We start from the raw sequence: 21,874 nt of genomic DNA on the forward strand, positions 1-21,874 counted from the left end.
CATAGAATTTGTGTCTCCTATTGTTAAAACAACAGACAACTCACTTTCTAGACTCATTTGCAATTTTAGAGTTCCAACTTCTTTCATGGAAGAGAAAGTTGATTTCTGGAGAGTTAAGAAGTTTCTCTAAAGTTATGTCAACATAACTGTGACCTTAGTCATAAGAGAGGCAGCAACTAACATTTATTGAGTGCTTATCATGTGTCAGGCACTCTGCTAAGCTCTTTAAATCTATTATTACACCATTTATTCCTCATGACAACTCTATGAGGTAAGTAGTTATTCTCCTCACTTCAGAGGATGAAAAAAACTAAGGCTCAGTGAGAAGAAGTAATTTGCCCAAGGCTACTAAAACCAGTTAGTGGCAGAGCCAGGATCCCTAACCAGGCTGTGTTGCTCCAATGCTCTGCTCCTAACAACCATGTACGGTGATCATCACCTTGTTACCACTGGACTAGTTGCTCACCCAGTTAGTGTGACTGGATTTTACATGCCCACTGTACATACCGCCTCTCACGCTGCAAATTATTTCTCTCAGGTTGCCTTAGGATTCAATGCTGAGATTTTGATCACACTTTGGTCTATGGCCAGGGATGACTTATGCAATTTTATGTCAAATTTAATGGAGTTAGACCAAAGGAGTCCACTTCCAACTCACCAAGAACTGCTGCTTGGGGCATACAAGTTTGGGCATTTGCTTAGGAATGATGTTCTGAATTCCTTGAGGGAAGCGGGGAGTCTGGATGCAGTTTCAGCTAAAAAAAGATTTGTTTGCTAATGATTGTGACTGTGATAGTGTGATGAGTGAGAGCTTTTTTCACTTATCCAACTCTTGCCAATTTAAGCCCCCTTCATTACTGCCTTGGAGGGAAAAAGCAGAAGTCTGTGCCAAAAAAAAAAAAAAAAAAAACCCTGAAAAGGTGGTTCTCTGATCTTCTCACAAACAACATCTTGCACAACTTCCCCCAGACAGATTTAACAGTCTTACAAAGTCTCCTAGACTGAGATACGTAAGGCCAAATGTAGTCTTTGTTATATTTAAAGACACTCTGAAAACATAAGGTGCTTATTAGCTGAACTAAAATGATGCCTCTCTATTTTTGCTGAACCACAGGCATACATTTGGAGGCTTTCTGGCCACATGATAGACTTTACCCTTCATCCAAGAGGCAACAATGACACAAACCTTTGCATAAACCAGCAGGTGATGAGTTAAAACAAATAATTTCCCCTCATGTAAAAAAGAAGCTATGAATATAGCATGGCAGAGCCAAGGAGGATTTTATATTTGATAAGATCACAAGTGTCTTAGCAACTGCACTGTTGAATGAATGAAGCAGAAAACAAGTTAAACATGTCCAGATCTCTGACATCTTGGAGGAGCATGCATCTGGACCAAGTTGAGACCACTACCAGAGCATACACTGTACTGGGTTTAGCATGTATGATGGGATTAATGATGTCATAGCTTTGAGTCACCAGCAAGAAATATTCCTAATTTTAGCTGAAAGTCGTTAAATTTTTAACATCACTTTCTCTTCCCTTCCACTATAAGCGTTGTTTTGGCCTTCTTTTTGAGGCTGCTTTTGGATAGGAAACAAAGTATTTTATCACTTCATATAAATAACTGCATAAGTGACACCAGCAGAGAGCAACACTGCTCTCTTGAACTGGAACTGCTGCCAGCCAGGTAGGCTCAATGGCTGGTCATAGTGAAAAGAACTCAAATTCTTATCTCAGCAAAACACCTGATTAATACATGCTAGGGACCTTTGGGCTTACTTTAGAAGAGTGGAGAGCGAGAATGCTAGGTCATTGAATTCCAAGTGTCTATTATATATACAGAATGATTTTTTTAAATCTATGTTATGAGCCATAGACAAATCTGGACAGAAATAGAGCAAAAGCATTGATAGTGATTATCTGAGGGCACTGAAGATTATTAGTGAATTTTATTGTTTTCATTACAGACTTTTAACTTATCAACATTTCTGAGTTAGCGTTAAGAATGAGAAAAAAGCTATAAAACATAAAAATTATTATGGAAAGAATAGGATAGATGCCAACAATCTCTTTAGCCCAAGAACTGCTAGGTAAGATAGTCCACAACCATGGAAACCAGTGGATGTTGTTGGTGAGTGAAATGAGTAAGTGATGTCATTCATTAGTTCAAATGTATGACATGTATTTATTATAAAGTAAATTAATGAGAACAGTGGGGCTGTTTTGGTAAATAGAAAAATTGGGTATCAAGGATTATGGCTGATGTTTATCACATCTAGTTTACTTCCAGTTTGTTTTGGTTTTAGATGTGTAGTAATGATAAAATTCTTATCACAGAGAAGTGGCTGCTAATTGTAACAGTTTTTATAGCTCTCCTTGCAATCTTGGAATACTTTTTCTTTCTTTCTAGTTCCTTTCTTCCTTCCTTCCTCCCTTCTTTCCTTCCTCCCTTCTTTCCTTCCTCCCTCCCTCTCCTCCTTTTTTTGCTACACCTGAGGCATATGGAAGTTCCCAGGCTAGAAGTCGATTCAGAGCTTCAGCTGAGATCTCCACCACAGCCACAGCAACATGGGATCCAAACTGCATCTGTGATCTACACCACAGCTTGTGGCAACATTAGATCCTTAACCCACTGAGTAAGGCCAGGGATCAAACCTGCATACTCATGGATACTAGTTGGGTTCTTAATCTGCTGAGCCAAATGGGATTTAAATAGACATAATTGAAGAACTTAACAATGAGGGCTGAAATATTTCCTTTGGTAGTAAAATATTTTTTACTATTATTGCAGCAATTTTTACAAGTCAGCTTAGCTTGAACAAGTTAAAATTAGTTTTTGTTTGAATATAGTTTTTGGAGTTATTGTTTAAAGATGCTTCAAAAGATAGAAAATGAAGTTTAATCATACAACTCTGTGGAACAACAGGATCTATAGGCAGTTTGAAAATCACTAATTTAATTCAACAAATAGCTCTCTCACCTCCACTTGTGGGTGAGAAAAGTGACCCAGAAGGGTAAAGTAATGAACCCTGGGTTGCAGACGTATTTAGTGCCCCCTTTTGCTATTCACGGTACTTACCAATTTTGCCAGGAAGTAAACATGGCTATCTAAATGGGATTTTGTTGTCAAATAATAGGCCAAAAATCCTAGCCTAATACAGGAAAAGTGAAGAAACATCTCAGTGGCTAGATAAAATAAATTTCTTCTTAAATGCCAAAATATGTGACTTTATCTGTCCTAAAACATGTGTTTTCACTTTGAGAGGCTTTTAATTTTGGACACAAAGGTGTTGGTTTAATTTCACTGTGTCACTCTTGATTTTACTATTAGACAGTTAAATCCATAGTTAGAAAGAGTTCCTTGAGGGTCTGATTCTGCAATGTCTGATGAGAGGGCGGACCTATTTTACCCAGTCCCTTTATTTCCTTTTCTCAGATCTTTACTTCTTATTTTCTCTTGGAATTCAGAAAGGTTGCTTTGATCCCAGGTATGCAAATGAGCTCAGTGAATTTCACTGCAGTCCTGAAGGACTCTATCCTCAGACTAGCACAACATTTCCTAAAGCAGTTTCCTCTTTAACCTCTCCTACTGCTAAGTCTTAATTTTTACAGCTTTGTTTAATTATCTCTGTAATAAAAAAGCAGCTTCCTGACATTTGTTTCTAACCTATTTTTTCTTTCTCCTTTTCTCACTTTTCTCTCTCTCTTTTTTTAACAGCCACCTGTCCCAACATTTATTCATGTGCTGTATTAGATGTTTTATAATAACATAGACATAGAAAAAAGCATAAATTGCACAAACTTCTTTCAATGTAGCATGGCCTTTTGCTTTTGAATAATAAGAAACCAGCCAAAAATATGACTCCAACAGAAAAAACAGGTAAAACTCAGAAGCCCGGGGAAAAAAAGTAATTTTTTTTCTGATTATAAACACAATTTGTTAAAATTGTTAACAAAATGCTTTTACTGCACAACTGTTTTTCATGGCCTTCTCTTCATTGAAGTTTTTTTATGAGTGGGGGGAAATCTTTACACAGTTTTGGGAAGTGTATCCCTCTTTTCTCCTAGAAACACACACATACATTTTCATGCATTTGTGTGTAAGACCTTCCAAGTCTCTCTATGGCTGAGGTGACGTGTTAAAATTGGGATAATTATGCTTTTCACACACTGGCCTTCCTGGTATAGATAGGGATAAGGATGTATAACAAGTAGAATATTTTAAAAATGGGGTTGAGTGAGAGTGATGCCAGCTAAAAATACCTCAAGCCCTTAATATTTCTAAAATAAAGAGATCCAAGCAAAATTTTAGCACCTCATTTAGTCTTTATACAATATCCAATCTCTTATACATAATTGCCTCATGTAATACAAAGCTAAATTAAACTTCACCTAAATTATATGTTTATAAAATATCTCTTCTGCTTCTCTAATGAAAACCTATTATTTTGAGTTCACTTTTATCAGCTAGGTTTCGTAGTTTCTATGAGTAAATTAATCATAGCAATTTCCCACCATATGGAGAATTCAGAATTCATGAATGTGAGGCAGAAAGAGTACAAGAAAAGAAACTTTCAAAAGTTAACAGCAGAAAAGAGAAACTAAAATTGCCTGGCCTACAATTTAAAGATAGAATGATTTTCATCCCCATTGCTCATGCAGTATTTTAACTCTTCAAAGTTTTGTTTTATGACTATACAATTAGTATGCTATGATTTAAAAAAATAACATTGAGATATTTCTCAGGAGTCTAAGGGTCTTGCAAAGGATTCTCTATCTTTTGGTCTTCAAATTTCATTTTGTAGGAGAAAAGCTTTCATATATCCTCTCTCACGTGTTGAGGCTAAGAAAAGAGAATTACCAGGAAGCGTTGCAACTAAAAAGGCAAATGTTCCTGCCATGAAAAAATTCTTAACCTGCACTTTCCGACTACTAAGCATCTGAGATATTTCATTTGTCAGTCTGATTCTTGATCCTGCAAATAACTGCATGGTTTCCCCAAAGCAAACATATGGGAATGTGTCAAGTGTCTCTTTAAAGCTCCTCATTAAAAAGACCTTTAAAAATATATATTAGAGAAATAAGTCCTGCTTTCTTTCCACTGAAGGCTGAGTTTATTTAAATCTGGAAGAACTTCTCTAAGACTGGTCTTGATTCTAGTTCATCAGTGTGGCCCACTGTGGGCTCAAATGGGTGAGATGCGACTCTGAAGTAGGATCTGGTCTGATCATCTCAGTGACCAGGTGGCTGAATTAAAAAAGGAAGGAACCCTGAGAACACTGTGCCATCACATTTGTTAAGATCAGAAACAAGTCACCAGAATAAAACGAAATCAGAAGAGCAAAGGCCTGTGCAGAGTCCATCACCAGCAGCTTTACAAATGGAAAACCGCTGGACCCTGAGATGGCATCTTCTACCAGGAAGGTCAAGGGCATGGGTTCTAATAACACCTGCTTAGGAATAGGCACTGGATAGCAGCACTTCTTTAGTCTTCACATCATTTTATTTTTCATTAAAACAATTTTAGTTTACAAAGCTTATTTGAACTTGATTTATGATCATGGTAAACAAAATGGCAAATCTGACTGACCTGGCTGGACAAGGATCCAAGTTGCACTCCTGAAGTTTGGGCTTGGGTTTGATGTTCTCGGGGTAATAGTGACAGTACTGGTCAGCAACCACGCGGTTGCTCCGAAGATCATAACACTCAGCCGATGTCAGCTGGTAACCTGCAGTAGTATCAAAACATTCAGGCAAGCTTAAATGCACAGATCAATGCACTGTAATCCCTTCAGCTTTTTTGGCCATCTCATATTAATGGAAATTCTTCCCCAATTCTCCAGTCATTTTCAAGACAAGAGACAGATAAATAAAAGGCTCATTACTTTTTACAGGCCACAGATATTGAATTTTTCCAATCTAATTTTAATAATTAAATTATACCATAGGGCTTGAACTATAAAAGAGCATAACAAGATTATAAGACTCTGTTGTAAGAGTTCTGTAGTGTTTCAGTGGGTGACAAACCTGACTAGTCTCCATGAGGATGCAGGTTCAATCCCTGGCCTTACTCAGTGGGTTAAAGATCTAGCGCTGTAGGTTGCAAATGAGGCTTGGATCTTGTATTGCTGTGGCTGTGGTGTAGGCCAGCAGCTCCAGCTCCAATTAGAGCCCTAGCCTGGGAACTTCCATATGCCACAGACTTGCCCACCCCCCCAAAAAAAGATTCTGTTGTAAGAACTATTCTTACGAATTTGTTTTGTAGAATCTAAAATTCTAACACAAAATTCTGCATCCAAAAAAGATTATCAGCATTTATTTATCAACCATCTCATGCAAAATTGTCTCCCTTGTACCTGAGGCATCAGGGAGAATAAATTCCCTTCTTGCCTCCAAAAAAAAAAAAAACCACCAAGGCCACTCCCCTTGGTCACTGGGGGACCATGGGATATCAGATTGGATTGGGTTCTGCCAGCTGCTGGGAACTTTTTTTTCTTTGCCTAAATTCAACCTGAATGGGTTAAGTTGAATAAATGGGTGACTAAGGCTTTAGCAGTAGCCATCATGAATTCCAAGTTACCCTACACAACTAAAAAAACAGCTCCTGCTGTTCAATTTTTGTTTCAAAATCTTTCGTCATTTCTCTTTAAGTCTCTAGCCAATATTTTTTTAAAATAGTGTGGCTGAGTAATACTTAATTCTACTCATCATAGGTTTTACCTTTCCTACCTAACTCCTTCGTGTCCTATGGACAAGGCTGGTGATGAGGACTTGGATTTTTGGGGTGAAAAATAAATGTGTACAGAGCATTTCTTAAAATTAGGCTGCTTTTATCATTCTAACCCCGATAAATTCCAAAATATATTTTCCCTGGGCAGTGGATGAATATTGTTATTGCTAAGTAAGTGTTAAGAAGTCAGATTTTCAGTGGTTAAAAATCTTGCAAAAGATTTTAGGAAATGAGAAGGAGGCTTATAAACCAGACTTCCTGGCTTAAAGCTGTGTTCAGACCACCCACATAAATTATTTAATCATTAAAGACCTAAAAAAGACCTTTTAACAATTTTACTGTAAAGAGGAAAAGCATGGAAAGTAATGGATAAGAACAGCTTCCATTTAATTTTTTGTCTTATAAAAAAAATCAAAAAGGAAAATGATACTTATGTAAGTAAATATGTTTGTTTTTTCAGTTACATTATACTTAAAGCAGATAATTTGTCATCTATTGTCAAGCTATTTTACAAGTTTCCAGAAAATAATTTTTACTCAAGGACAGAATTTATATTGTAGTAAAATGTGCACACAACATTAGGTAAACAATAAATATGAGATTATGAATTTGTTTGTTTTTGCTTTTTAAGGGGATGCCTGCAGCATATGGAAGTTCCTAGACTAGGGGTCGAATAGGAGCTGGAGCTGCCAGCCTCCACCACAGCTCACAGCAAAGCCAGATCCTTAACCCGCTGAGCTAGGCCAGGGATCAAACCTTCATCCTCATGGATACTAGTTGGTTTTGTTACCACTGAGCCACAATGGGAACTCCCATTAGATTATGAATTTTAAACATCATAATTTGTCAGCTTAAAAATATGGTTGTGTGGAGTTCCTGCTGAGGTGCAGTGGGTTAAGCATCCAACTGCAGTGGCTCAGGTTGCTGCTGAGGTGAGAGATCAATCCCCTGCCCATTGCAGTGGGTTAAAGGATTTAGTATTGCCTCAGCAGCTGTGTCTTAGATTTAATTCCTGGCCCAAGAATTTCCATGTGCCATGTGTACAGCCATAAAATTAAAAAAAAATATGGCTGTGAAGATGTTCTAAGAGTGTCTGAAATGAAAACTTAGAATAAAAATGAAATAAATGACTGCATATGTCAGATAATTGTGTTTTCTAATGTTTCAGAATGTATTTGGAGTAGCAATTCTTTACACTTAGCAAAATAGTCAACTAGTTTAATTTGGAACCAGAAACATAAAAAAGTAATTTAGAGATAATTTTTTTAGCAATTTTCAAACTGTGGTCCACGAAATGGGCGGAAGGCTGGTTTTTACATTCTTCAGATCTTCTCTGTGAGCAGTAATCCTTTACCTGGCTTCTTAGTAAAACAGCCTTTGAGGAAAATGTTTGATAGCTCACAACATTTAAAACCTACTGATGGTTCCCCCTTTTCACTTAGATGTAAAGAAAATAAAGCCCAGAGTTTTGAATCTAACATTAATTGTCTTATTATATAGCAAGCCATTATCAAGGCTACAGAAATTATACTTCAACAGCGAATCTATGTGAAAATGGCATTGTGAGTCTATTAACTGTATTTCTACTTCTCAGAAAACATGGTTTTTATATAAAAAGAAAAGATGAAAAAAATTATCTCCTTAAATTTCTTTTTCTGAAACTACTTCCTGTGCTATTCATTAATAGATGAATCAAAATAACATATTCCCATAAACGTCAAAGTAATTGACACTTTATTTTTAAAGTAATTTTTTTATTCATCACAGAGCAACTGGAAAGACTATTTTAATGAAATGCCTAAAATGTTGAATTCATTCAAGAACCAAATGAAAGTGTTTGAAGGTATTTTTAACACTGATTTAAGGTAAAATCTAACATTGCTCTATAGGACCTCATTCTTAATGGTTTGTTCATATTAGGTAGACACAGGTAACACAGCTGAAGATGAATTGTATCATATGTTCTTATTGTTTTACAAAAATTAATGGATAATCATTTGTCTCCATTTTCAGGTACTTTCCTTTTGTCAAAATAACCCTAACCTATGTGGATTAGTTACTTAAAGCAAGCCAATTAACAGACTTCCATGAAGCTGGAACTAGAATTTATTTCATGTGCTCATTTTTAAAGGCATATACATACAATTTTATACTTATTAAATTACCAAGACTTAAAAAAATGATAGTCCAAAAATACTGACTCAGTTGGCAATGAAACTAAAATATTCATAGACTGCTTATTACCCTTCTGGAAAGAATTTTGGTCATATATGCCAATAGCCACAAAAATTCTGAAACTCACTCCCGTGAATTTCTTCCAAGGAAACAATTTGAAAGGAAAAAAATACTTAGGTATTAAGTTATTCATTACATTATAACAGAGAAGTTTAAATGAACTAAATGATCTTCTAAAAGGACATGACTAAATAAATTATTATAAAATAACTCAAAGCAATAATTATGTAGTCATTTTGGTAATTATTAAAGAAAAGGGGGTGAAAACCCTTTTTCCAGTAACACAAAATGCTGTTCATGTTACAGACATGATATAGAGCAGAGACAGGAACTCATCTGATGACTTTTCAGGAGAGATGTATTTTCACGTATAAATTAGGCAAGTGGCCTTCCTTTTCCTGCATAAATGACAGGGTTGAGCCAAAAAATAACTAAGCCTAAATTCTATGGTACAATGACTTTTTTTCCAGTAAAAAACTATTTCCTTTGATTAAGTTAATGGTTGATTCTTCTGGGACACATGCTATGGAGAGGGTGTGACAAACACTCTTCACTAGATTACTGAATAAGTTCATTCAACCTGATAAGTAGTTTACTCCCAAATGAACAGAATCACCTGCACACTAAGCTGCTGCCAGGCTATGACAGTGTTTGTCCTGGGCTCCCATGAATCAAGGAAAGAAGAAAAGACCATTTCCTTTGACAGGACTCTACACACAGAAGAGGGTCAAGTGGTATCTACATGGAGGTATCTGCCTGATGGGAAGGCTTCAGGATTTGGCCCCCCCCCCAAGAAAGGATCTGATTCACACTGTGTATGCTGAAGTGACTCTATCCTGGCAAGCTGAGCTGAGACTTCCCTCATAAATGTGAAGAGCTCCAAGGCTAAATGAATACGGTTACCTCCACCACAGGTTGCTGAGCATGGAAAAAAATCCGTCTCCCTCCATCGGTGGATGATAGGCTGATAGAAGATGAACTGGACTGTACTGTCCGTGGGTCCCGAGTTGCGGATCTGCAGGAAACAATGGCAAAGTAGAGAAACTGGTGTGACAGATGGGTGCCCTCTGGGCCCCTTGCAACCTGGATAAGGATGTGTGACAGTACTGATAGTCTCAGGCTATGTGAAGGGCGGCACGGGGAGAGAATAGACAAGGCGGTATCACTCTTCTTACCATCTAACCAGCAAATGGTCTCTGCATGCACCATCACCATCATTACCTTCTCAGTCTGTTGCCACAGAACACAGGATGACAATGTCTCAACTTGTGATTCTAGCAGGACTGTAACCCAAGCCACTTATTCCTTCATTCTTTTTAATTTCTAACTTCTTTGGTAAAATTATATGGATTTTTCAATGTAGGTTCAGAAATAGACAATTTGTTTGAAGAAAATAATAAATGTGGTAGGTTAAAAAAAATTAAAGGAGTTCCCGTCGTGGCGCAGTGGTTAACGAATCCGACTAGGAACCATGAGGTTGCGGGTTCGGTCCCTGCCCTTGCTCAGTGGGTTAACGATCCGGTGTTGCTGTGAGCTGTGGTGTTGGTCGCAGACGCAGCTCGGATCCTGCGTTGCTGTGGCTCTGGTGTAGCCTGGTGGCTTGGACCCCTAGCCTGGGAACCTCCATATGCTGCGGGAGCAGCCCAAAGAAATAGCAAAAAGACAAAAAAAAAAAAAAAAAAAAAAAGAAAAATTAAAGATACTGTCACTGGTTCAGAGACAAAAAGGAGTTAAAGAATTAAGTAGCTCTTCCCACACAGAAACATACTTGGCATGTCCTGGCAATTTAGTGATTCATATATCTTAATGTGCAAAGTTACCAGCTGCAAACTGGGTAAAACACAAATTCCTGGGGTTCCAGCCCAGAGCTCCAGGGAATTCAAATGCAGACAATCCAAAAAATCAAACTTTGAAAAAACACCAACTTATATTATAAAAGCATTTATTTCAAATAAAACATGTGTTTATGGAACTCACAGCTCCTTTGTATTTTAAAATGGGGGCTATGAGGCAATAATTCTTTAATGATTTAAAAGTACAAGGTTGAGGAAACAAACTCAAACTGAAAGAAAAAAATATCCAACAGGAAAAATGCCTTGATTTCAGGAAGGCAAAATGATGTTACACAATGGTTAGACAGGTGGGCAAGGGCAAGCCTTGGACCATTTATTATGTTAAAAGAAGTTCCATGGACAACTGAGAGAACCATCTCTTAAGTCCAATCCCATCACAGCAATTAGAGAAGAGTCAGTCAGCAGAGTTGCCTCCTCTAAGTCTTTGTTAATTATTTAAAGTCTTAGCACTGTCCCGATTGTGTTTTCTCTAGGATAAAGTTATAGATTCCGGTTTCAGATTTTTTAAAAAGGTAGCCTTATATCTTTTTTTGCTACTGAGTTTAAAAATTGGATTAAACACCTAGAGTGCAGAGGGAAACAGAAGCCCTGAAGAAATAGGGAATAGGTGCTAAACACTAGATCAGTTTTTGGAGTTTGCATGAGAATGTGAAATGTTCCGCAGAAAATCTAGAAGGACTGGAAGGGATAAAGAAGAAACAAAAGCAACAGAATATCTCCTATTACGCCAGGATTCTGACCCATGGAGCATCCAGCTCTTTCCTAATTAGAATCAACAGTGATACGATTCCCTACTTTAAAGCAAAACCAGCTGAAGCAATACAGTGTCTTTCACAAAAGGGGAGCGTGGCCTACAGATTAATATTTTTCAGTCCTATGTGTCAGATACAGGATATCTAATGGCTTGCTTAGGGAGGTAGTATTAATCACATTCTCTGGAAAGCTCTTCCCCCCCTCCCCCCAGCTCACAAAAGCCGATAGCTCTCTTGGGATGTGTGGTTATCATGCTGGAAAGCTATTATAAGAGGTCTCTCATTTAAACACAAGCGCTGCAAAAAAATAAAAAGGCCAGAAACTGTATTTAGATATGGAGAGATGGGCTATTTTGCTATTAATTAAACTAAGTCCTAGGAAAGCATGTGGGTTGCAGGAGCGGGGGGGTTCAAAATAAGGAAGATAGAATATTTAAATATTTGGCAAAACCTTGTTCTGGAATATCTGTAGTCTGGGCTTATCTTTACATCTGGTTAAAGAGGCAAAACACGAACAGGTCCTTTTTTCAGCTCCCTAGGAATTATCAATAAAAGCACCACATGCCCACAGAGGAAGGAATAAATGACAAGGAGTTTTAGCGTCAAGTGGGAGGGTTATTACACACCATGTTGAAGGAAAGAAAACAAGCAGCATAGAAAGAAAATAGTTCTCAATGAGTTTCATGAAAATAATGGACAATGACCATGAATGTGGAGACTCTCAATGCCTAGATTTGAAAAGAGATGATATAACACCGACATCTTATTTCAAATAGATGAAACCATCATGATGCATCCAAATATCTGACCACAAAATTTTTCTTTTTTTTTTTCTTTTCTTTTTTTTTTTTTTTTGGTCAGACGCACAACATGTGGAAGTTCCCAGACCAGGGATTGGACTTGCACCAGAGTAGTGACAATGACAGATCCTTAACCCACTGGGCCACAAGGGAACTTCTGTCTGACCACATAATCTTGCTTGATTCCTTCCTCCCTGAAAGCAGTCCTGCCTTTCCCTTCTCTACAACTAACCCTAACCCTAACCCTAACCTCAACTCTAACTTTCTTTAACAATAACAGCTACAACTACCACAACAATCAGCACTTACTATATCCCTGCAATGTGCAAGGGACATTTCATTTACATTAAATTGAATCTTAAGACTGCTCTGGATTATCTTTCACATTTACATCACAATGAAAAAAAAATGAAGCTCAGAGAGGTTATGTGGCTAGCTCAAGGCTACACAGCAAGGAAACAGCAGAGCAGAGATTTGAATGCAGGTCTGCCTGGCTTTAAAGCTGTCATTCTATTCATGGTCCAAACAATCTTATTAGCATTGTGAAGACAGAGACATCTATCTTTGCTGGTATCCTTAACTCTTGTCAGTATTGTCTTAATTTTACCCTTACATTTTAGAGTAGAAAAAATATTTAAAATAAAAAGAAGAGGCTAACTGGATGTCTAACTTTAATGGCCTAATTATTGCTTACAGAGATGAGCCACCACGTTCCTCTTTCCTGTTTTTATTAATTCTGGGCTGCTGGGACCCATGTTATCATTAGGTCTGGAGCTTCATAAACCCTAAATCCTCAAACATCAGGTTTTGGTTCTCAAGTGCACATTGAAAGCTTCAGTTTGACACACTAGAATTTTGTTTTAGGGAGCTAAACCATCTGGCATATGTAATTTTGACCTCTTCAAGTAATAAGGAAAATGAATGTTATGAACCAAGTTTTTCTTCCTGTAATTACAATGGTTCAGTGTTTTTAACTCAATATAATGATTTCTCTCCCTGGAAGTAAACGGGAAGACAAAAAAATCTGATCACTTTCCATAGCAGTTGATAGTGCTTTCTTGATAGAGCTGCAGGGCGGTATAAATGTGTACATGGGCAATTGCTGAATTTGAAGTCCATGTAAAATCAAAGAAATCAAGGAGAGATTTCAAACCCATGAAATACATCAAGTGCACATAGGCTCTTCCAGATAAAGAATTATGAAATGACCTACTGCTTCTTCTCAGTTGGGAAAGGGGAGTTTGTGAGCCTTCAGATGTTCACCAACTAGGTTCTTTTCTCTTTCAGATGCTGTAGAAACTTTTGCCCTGGAAGGACCAGCATGGGAGTTGGCAGTCAATGATACTCTACCCACCTTGCTTGCAGTTAAGCTGCTGCTTAGGCATGAGGAGAGGTGGCTGAGAGGGAATTGTGGGTGGACCTTCCATTATAAAGCTCTGAAATGGGACCCTCAAAGGTATTCAACTTGGTCACCTGCCCTAAGGGTAGTCAGGGATGTCATGATTTGGGAGGGTTTGGAGATGGTTTGCCTGCTAGGAAGGGAATAAAATGGAAAGCAGGTGATTCTGTTTATCAAATGCCTCAGTCTACTCTACTATATTCAACTTGGGGCTGGTCTAGTGTTGGAAGGTGAAAGCAAATCCTCAAGAAACTGTAAAAATATTTTAAAATGCTTTTGTGGGCTTTCAAGAACATGCAATGACAGTAATACCTTCCTTATAGCACTCATGTGCTTACAGATACTTAAGATCGATATAGTTGTTACATTATTGCCTTTCTCTTCCATATCCATTAACTACAAGAAGGCAGACATCATTTATCTCACTTACTATTCTTCAGCATCATATACAGCGTACCGCACAAAGCAGGTGTCCAAACAATTGCTGAATAAATGACTGCATGAATGGAGAAACAAATGAATTATATATTGATCATGTTTTTTTTCAAGCTCTTTTGGAACTGCAAACTACTATTTGTGACCAATCTCTGGAAGAGTTATCCTTTTGTATATCTCTGCCAGTTTTCTTAAAGATGTTGCTGATCGTTTATTGTTGATGAAATACTAGGAAAATAGATAATGCTGATAGACTTCATGAAAAGAAGCAGTATTGTTATAATGCAGCCCTCACCCAGCAGTACTTTCAATGCTCCTTTGGAAGCTGTCTCTTTAGGCAGGATGCTGTAGCAGAAAGGACTTGTAAAAATGCTAGTTATCATTGGAATAAAACATAGACTTGATTATTCCACTGCTTTAGTTAGAGACACTAAGATTAGGGGTTATCCAGGAAAAATAGTGATAAAAAAATTGTTAGCACTCAACTTAACTTTTACACTTCTTAGAGAGTTTTCTAGCACTCCTAGAATTCCAGACCTCTCTCTTGGGATACACAATAGTTCAGCCCATGGTTCCTGGCTCAGGGTTGCATGAGAGATGCTGGTTATAGATTTACTGCCCAAAGCTTTTGAGTAGGGCAGTAGATCAGAGATGCTTCTTTGGAAATAATGAGTGTAATGCTGGCTAAGGAACAAAGAGGTGGAAGTGATATGTAGGACAAAGATGCTGAGGCAGAGCAAACTGGAGTCTACTAGAAGGACCATCTCAGTGCTTGAATGGATAAGGAGGGCAGAAAAGAAAGGACCAGAGTAGAGCCATGGGGGCTATGATTGGGCAGGGGTCTGCTACTCTCAGCATCAGAGAAAGGTGGGAGTTGGTTCTCTGACTCTGTATCTTAACCATAGATGTTCCATTGGTAAAACAGTATGGGGAACCCAACATGAAATGCAGTGTATTGTAATTAACTCAGTTCTAAACTCTTGGAATAGATTAGCATAAAGGAACATATTTACTGAGGGACACCCACTACATGTAAACATTGGGTAGGAAAATGAATTACTGTTTATTACATGCTTCCTTCCCCCACCTCTGCCCCCCATAGTTAATTTAGACTCTTCTGCTCTAGAATGTTTGGCTTACAGCAATGATTTTCCCTTTGTATGAACATGCATTGACTAATATGGGGTAGGCCATCTAGAGACGTGTTAGGTGGCAAGACAAAACCAACCTGGGATTCGACATTTGCCAAAGCTCAGCCTCCACTTGAGAAAAGAATTGATGATTTCAATCCTACCTGAGATTCACAGGCCTCCCAAATCACACAAAGTCTGTCTTCATCACATTAGCTTGGAACATGTTAGCCATAGCTTTTACTATCTGTTCATTTTATTTTAGTACATAATTATATGCATCACTCTTTCAAAATTTCTTATTCAGTGTTTTATCTTTCAAATGGCATTATGAGCTAAGAGAGGGCAGATACCATACTTCAAAGTCAATCTGTCCTGTGTGTGAAGCATTTCCTGAAAAAGGGAAATGCAGGGAAGCTCTACAAACTTACTTGAGGAAGTGAATTTGTGTAACTTTGCTTGTGCAGTTTACATCTAGGGGGTCCCTTTTAATAAAAACAATTTTGGGAGCTGCTGAATTACGTACTATTAGTAGTAGTAGTAGTAGTATGCTCAGTGCTGTCCAGAAAGAAATATGAAGGCATCATCTCTGCTTAATACTCTAATTGTGCAAACAGAAACTACCAGCTTTCTATTTACATAAGCTACTTAGGTAAAAATTGAGATGATGTCAACCTTCCTAACCAAATTCCCCAATGAATAAAATGTGATGCATTTAGAATTATCCTCTGTAGGAAATTACTGTTCTCTAGTTGTCAGTGCACGAACTGCCAATCAGTGTTCTTAATTCTGAGTATACCGATTGTTTACTATTCTGCTCTGTATTTCTGCTTCTTTGATGTCTTAGGTACTCATTAATCCTTTTTCTCTCTAGCAAATATGGCTTTCTTAAATTTTTAAAAGGGGGCACAAATTCGAATGTGCGTAAGTATACCTTAGCTGCTTTCATAAGCAGAGCTAAGTTGGGAGTTCTAATAAAGTATGAACTGTGACTGACAAAAATCCTCTTCTATCTGGGAAGGTCATTATCTTTTATGAATCTACATGGAAAAGATGTACATGCTATGGTACGGGAAGAACGGAAAATTAAGCCAGCCAGCCATCTAGCCAATAGCCAATCTTCTCTAACAATTAATGTGATTCCAGGTGTCACAGGCAGTCTGCACTCACATCCATTTGTATTAAAGCTACATCTGCCAAACTTTCCTGAATGTACTATTCATAAATCAATCAGCCTCTGGCCATCTTCAGAGAAGCAGTTTTCTGCAATTGTGTAGACAGAGTATTGTGATAAGTCAGATGCTAGAAGTCAAAGCATCTGAAAAGGATGGAAAGAAATCACCTGATTCCATTTGTTTTTATACATAGAATCTAATTCAACTCCTTCCAAAGACTCTATGAGGGGATATTTTGTAACCATTTTTCAAATGAGTAAATAGACACAAGGAGGTAATACAACATACTCAAGGTCACATCCCCAGTAAGCAGGAGAATATACAAAATTCTAGAGAGCTTATCCCTTCTACCTCTCTGCACTAGCATTGGCAAAAATATTTGTACAGCTGATTACAAAGTATGAATTTTTGGAAGACCTGCCCTCCCCTTCTGGAAGTAAGATGAAAGCTTAGTCAATTTTTAAAGATGGCCAAAAAAAGAAGATTCCAAAACATAATTTTGGACCCAATGGTAATCTATAACAATTCTCACTGTGAGAAAAATTTTCATTTCATGCAAAGAGGTCTTTTTCTTTCAAATAAACAAAAACGTTATTTTGGCAATAAACTTCCATGCAGATGTTGACAAATGACCATTCTGATTCCTATGTATCTCGTTCAGAAAGGAAATTGTTGCTTAAATCAATGGATAATGCAAAAGAGATTATATTTTGAATGACACTGAAGGAAACAATTACAAACAGTGTGTATAATTTCTAAGCACATTAATCATGAAAGATGATAAATAAGCAAATGGTAATATTTCATATTCAGCTATTCTTGCACAAAATTAGGGAAGGCATGGTTGCTTCATTATGTCACTGGAAAAAAAAGGTAACTTGCTTCTTTTTGCCTTTGTCTTCTTCTATTATCTGGCTCATTTTCAAGTTTCAGTAAGAGGATTTAATAAATTATATAATCTATTTTAGAAAAAAATTTAAATGTATTTGATTCTGATATTTTTCTAATGAAACTTTAATCTCTTGTCATTTGCAATCTGAAGCTAGGTCACCAAACAGGATACAGTACAAAAATCACTAAAATGATAGCTTAGCCTGTTTATGAAAGAAGAAACAGGTATCTAGGAAAGTGTCTAGGTATCTAGGAAAGTCTCAAAAATGTCTTCAAAGTTTGTTTTTCCTTTAGTATGTATATTTACATGTAAAAGAAAAAATATCCTCTTAGAAGCAGTGCAGGAACTAAAAAGAATTTTGGGCCAAAAGCAAGGAGATGAGATTTTTGGTCCTTTTATCACTGGCATGAGCTGGGACATATCAGTGAGCTTCCCTCAGGCTCAGTTTCCTTGCAGGTAAAATGAAGATGTCACATCTGTCCCACTTCAACAATTGCCATGGTAAAAGTCCTTGATTCATCCAGCACTTGTTGGTGTTTATTGTGTGTGTGTGTGTGTGTGGTTTGTTTTGTTTCTAATGGAGATAGGAAGACAGTCATGAAGAATGGTCCCTTGAGGAACACACAGAGGGGAGATGTGATGTAAACTGGAATTTGGAGTCAAGTCACAGAGTGCTTTTGGAAGGATAAAGTCCTGAAGTCCAAGTATGAGTTAGTGAAGAAAATAAAGGAAGGAAAGAAAAGTGCATCACAGACAGAGGGCATGGCATCATGCAAAGGTAATAAATCATGAGGGAGCATGATACTGGGGGGCCTTGTGAGCCACTTGATTGGCTGAAACAGGAGGGGAGAAGTCAAAGGTGAAGTTGGAAAGGTATACAGAATCCAGATTATTGAGAGTAACAGGTGCTGTGCTAGGGATTTGCATTTTAGCCCCAAAGCAATGAGTGGAGGTGAGGGGCAACACAGGATCGTGAGTGGGGGAGCTGTGGTTTTAGCAAACTCACTCTGAAAGGCAACAGGGACCATGGATCAGAGGCTGGGAAACTAAGTCAGAGTCCACGGTATTAATCTAGGTAAGAAATACAAAGATGTAAACTAAGACAGTGGCAGAAAGGATGGAGAAGAAACAGTCTTGAGAGATGGTATGGAGGAATAACTGACAAAGTTGAAAGTCTAACTAGGTGTTTACAGAAGAAGGGGAATTGCTGTCAACCACAGGTTTCTGATTAACTAAGGGAATAGGGTGTTTTTCCATAAGATAAGATATAAAAGGATAAAGCGGGATTCTGGGGCCAGACAAGCCCAATTTTGGACATTGTGCCTCCAAGTGGTGATATGCAGAAGGCAGCTGGACATATGAAATGCATTTGATAATGCTGTGAACTGCTCAAATGTGGGCAGTATTATTTAAATTCAATTCTGTATTTTCAGTATGTGTATTAAGTCTTACAAGGCCACTAGGAAATCATTGTAAGTGGTTTATTCAAGAGTACCCTAGGGCTTCAAAAAATTAAGATATCTCTCCATTTTTTTTTATTGTATTTCTTTGTTTAACTGAAATTATTTAACTCCCGACAACATAATTTCTATTGTGAGCTATCTCTGATGGTTTGTGGCTTCTTGTTCACAGTCATGTGGCTGGCATCTGGACTGGATTGAAAAAGAGCCACCATGTAGATGGAGATAGAGGCTAGAACTCTGGTACTCTTCTTCCATGCAACCTCACTGCCCATCCATTTTCCTATATGCATCCTTCCTTCCAGCTGCCATAGGGTCATAATGCCTTAACTTAAATCAAATGTCCTCTGGCTCCAGGTCCCATGATGAAAAATTTATGAAGTCCTGGACACATGACAAGTTTTACAGCTTTACAGCTGAAATCCTTCAGGTCCTTTTGACCTACTGAAGGAAAAATATATGTTTGATTTTATTGTGATTCCCAAACATACTTCTAGTGTGTGCATTTTTACTACAGAATGTGTATGTTGCTTCCAGCAATGTGTTTTATATTACCTTGAAAGGTAGAGAAGCTCTTATGGAAGGAAACAACATGGTCTTGTTGCCAGGACAAGAGAAAACAGAGCTTGCAATTGGAAGCATGACCAAGTCTATGGATCATTAATTTGTCTTTCTCTTTGACTGAGGACACCTTATATGAGTCAATGACTATATCCTAACTTGTTTTAATGATGGTCATATCCCTCTACTAATGATATTTTGGCTTTTTGAGCGGGATCTTTTTATTAACTCACCCAAACACAAATATACATAAATATTTTTTCTCTGTAAACTTAAAATTATTGCATGTTCTTATAAAGTCTAGGATGTAGCTCAACACCCTTGAATTAAACATTTCCTTTTTACCAAGCTTTCCAAATCTATGTCAAAACCTAAAGTTCTTCTCTCTTCAGGGGATTATTAGTAACATCAGTTTGGATGTAGCTCAAAAACAAGGTACCTAAATGGGCTCACCTTGATAATGAAATCTGCTGTAAGTGGTCCAGCCATTCTCAGTATCTCTTTGTCTGGAAACTTCTGGAAGTCCACACTAGAATTGTCCACAAGAAAGATGCCTGTAGAGCTGAGACTGTTTTCACCTTTAGCCCCCTGTAGGGTTTTGGTTTCCAGATCTACATAATCAAACACATGAAGAGGAGAGAAAGATGTTCCCAGGGCGACCATAGACCACATGCAAGCACATTCTGCAACAGAGTCTAGAGCTGTGTAAGGGAGAACTATCATTCTTAATATGACTGACACAATTGAAGCGTGATGGAAACAAAATATATAGGCACTTCTGGGTCATGCAGGAATTTATGCAGCAAATGAAATTACTAAAAACTTACTAGCCAAGTATTCAAGGCTCTCTGTCAAAAAATCTATGATTCCCTCAACTTCATTTGGGTACCTGACTTTACGGCAGTCTTATTCCTTTGACTAAACCATCTCCCATACATATTTTATTGATTTGGGTTTTTATGGGCCTCGGTTTAGAATATAGTAGTTTCCTCTGTGAGACCCAGGATTCTTCTTTGAGTTCCTGCAGCACTTACTGTGTGATTTCATATTCATGCACTACCTTTATTTATTTACACTTTCTGGTTACTTACTGCATGTGTATTATTGCTCAAGGTGAGGAAACTATAGAGATGTAAGGACAGGAAAATAACTTATTTTCCTTCTCTGGCTTTTTAAAACTCTTTTTATTATTTTATTCAGTCTTGTGTATGTATATGATATTTCATAAGAACTTCAAACAGAGAGAAGAACTTGTTTCCTGGTGCATTGTGATCTGAATCCACCCAATGATGAAGCCTAGGAGGCATCTTTTGTTTTAGGAAATCAGAGCATGCAGGGCATGAGGGTAATTATGACATATATTTCAAATCAGGTTAAATTCTCATGTGATTAAGAGGTGATTTAGAATAACTGCCTGCTGCAGGAAGGAATATAGATAGATTGAGTCTAGCAAAGGTTTCTAAAACTTGCACAAAGACCCTTGGTTTTGGCAGGGATTCTCTAGCAGAAATGTGGGGTGCCTGGGTAGGGCTCTGCAGCTTCTACCCCCATACATAATCAGAATGACGCCTCTCTTATATGTTTTGCAGATTAGGGTTTGGGGGGTTAAGGACAATTCTGGGCAATTTTAAGGTCTCTGGAGGTACTAAGGTACCTAATGATTTTCACTCAGTTATTCTAGATGTTGCCTACTTCAAGTTCTCTGCTAGAAGGAATACCAACAAGTGGAAAAGGTTGGTGTCCAACTAAATCCCTATGCCCCTCATATGAAGCAGTGCAGCCCCTCTTTGGGTGTAGATCTGGCTTCCCTCCCTCTGCTTCCCCTGCCCCCTGCCCACCCCGGTGCAGAAAGGCCCTCACAGAAGGATACCAGGCACATGGAGAGAATGGTGGAGTGGGAGAACCATAGTTGTTGTCATCAAAGGAGAGCATTTGTATCTCCTTCCTCTATTTTACTCCTCCAGCTCCCTTCCCTGTATTTGCACTCATCGTGGAAGTATTTCTAGGACATAAATTAACTCAGTTTTGGAAAACTCTTAAAACTCTGAGTACCCGATTTACTTTCACTGGCAGTGCTCTCAGCTGTCCTTCCCAAGGTATCTCTGATTAAAGATGAACAGGGGGGAGTTCCCATTGTGGCCCAGTGGAAACAAATCCGTCTAGTATCCACGAAGATGCAGGTTTGACCCCTGGCCTCACTTAGTGGGTCGGGGACTGGGTGTTGCTATGAGCTGTGGTGTAGGTCACAGACTCGGCTTGGATCTGGCGTTGCTGTGGTTATGGCCTAGGCCAGCAGCTATAGTTCCAATTTGACCCCTAGCCTAGGAACTTCCATCTTCCATGGGTGTGGCCCTAAAAAAAAAATGATGACCTCGGCCTGGAGAGATTGCCTACATTTGTTCTGGTTTGGTGTTTGGCTCTAAACATTTAAGGTTGGTCCCATATTGGG

General features: G+C 38.0%; 1 protein-coding gene across 3 annotated transcripts in view; it reads right to left on the minus strand.

Annotated features, from left to right (window-relative positions):
* Positions 1-21,874, minus strand: part of ADAMTSL1 (ADAMTS like 1) — a 1,007,583-nt gene that overhangs the window by 268,778 nt on the left and 716,931 nt on the right. For all 3 annotated transcript variants that reach the window (XM_021074260.1, XM_021074267.1, XM_021074276.1), the window contains 3 exons: positions 19,879-20,036; positions 9,872-9,983; positions 5,594-5,732 (listed from right to left, as the gene is read on the minus strand). In XM_021074260.1, coding sequence (XP_020929919.1) covers positions 5,594-5,732; positions 9,872-9,983; positions 19,879-20,036 — 409 coding nt within the window. The remainder of the gene's footprint in view (positions 1-5,593; positions 5,733-9,871; positions 9,984-19,878; positions 20,037-21,874) is intronic.

The sequence above is a fragment of the Sus scrofa genome, chromosome 1, assembly GCF_000003025.6.
Source record: "Sus scrofa isolate TJ Tabasco breed Duroc chromosome 1, Sscrofa11.1, whole genome shotgun sequence".
NCBI classification, from domain to species: domain Eukaryota; kingdom Metazoa; phylum Chordata; class Mammalia; order Artiodactyla; family Suidae; genus Sus; species Sus scrofa.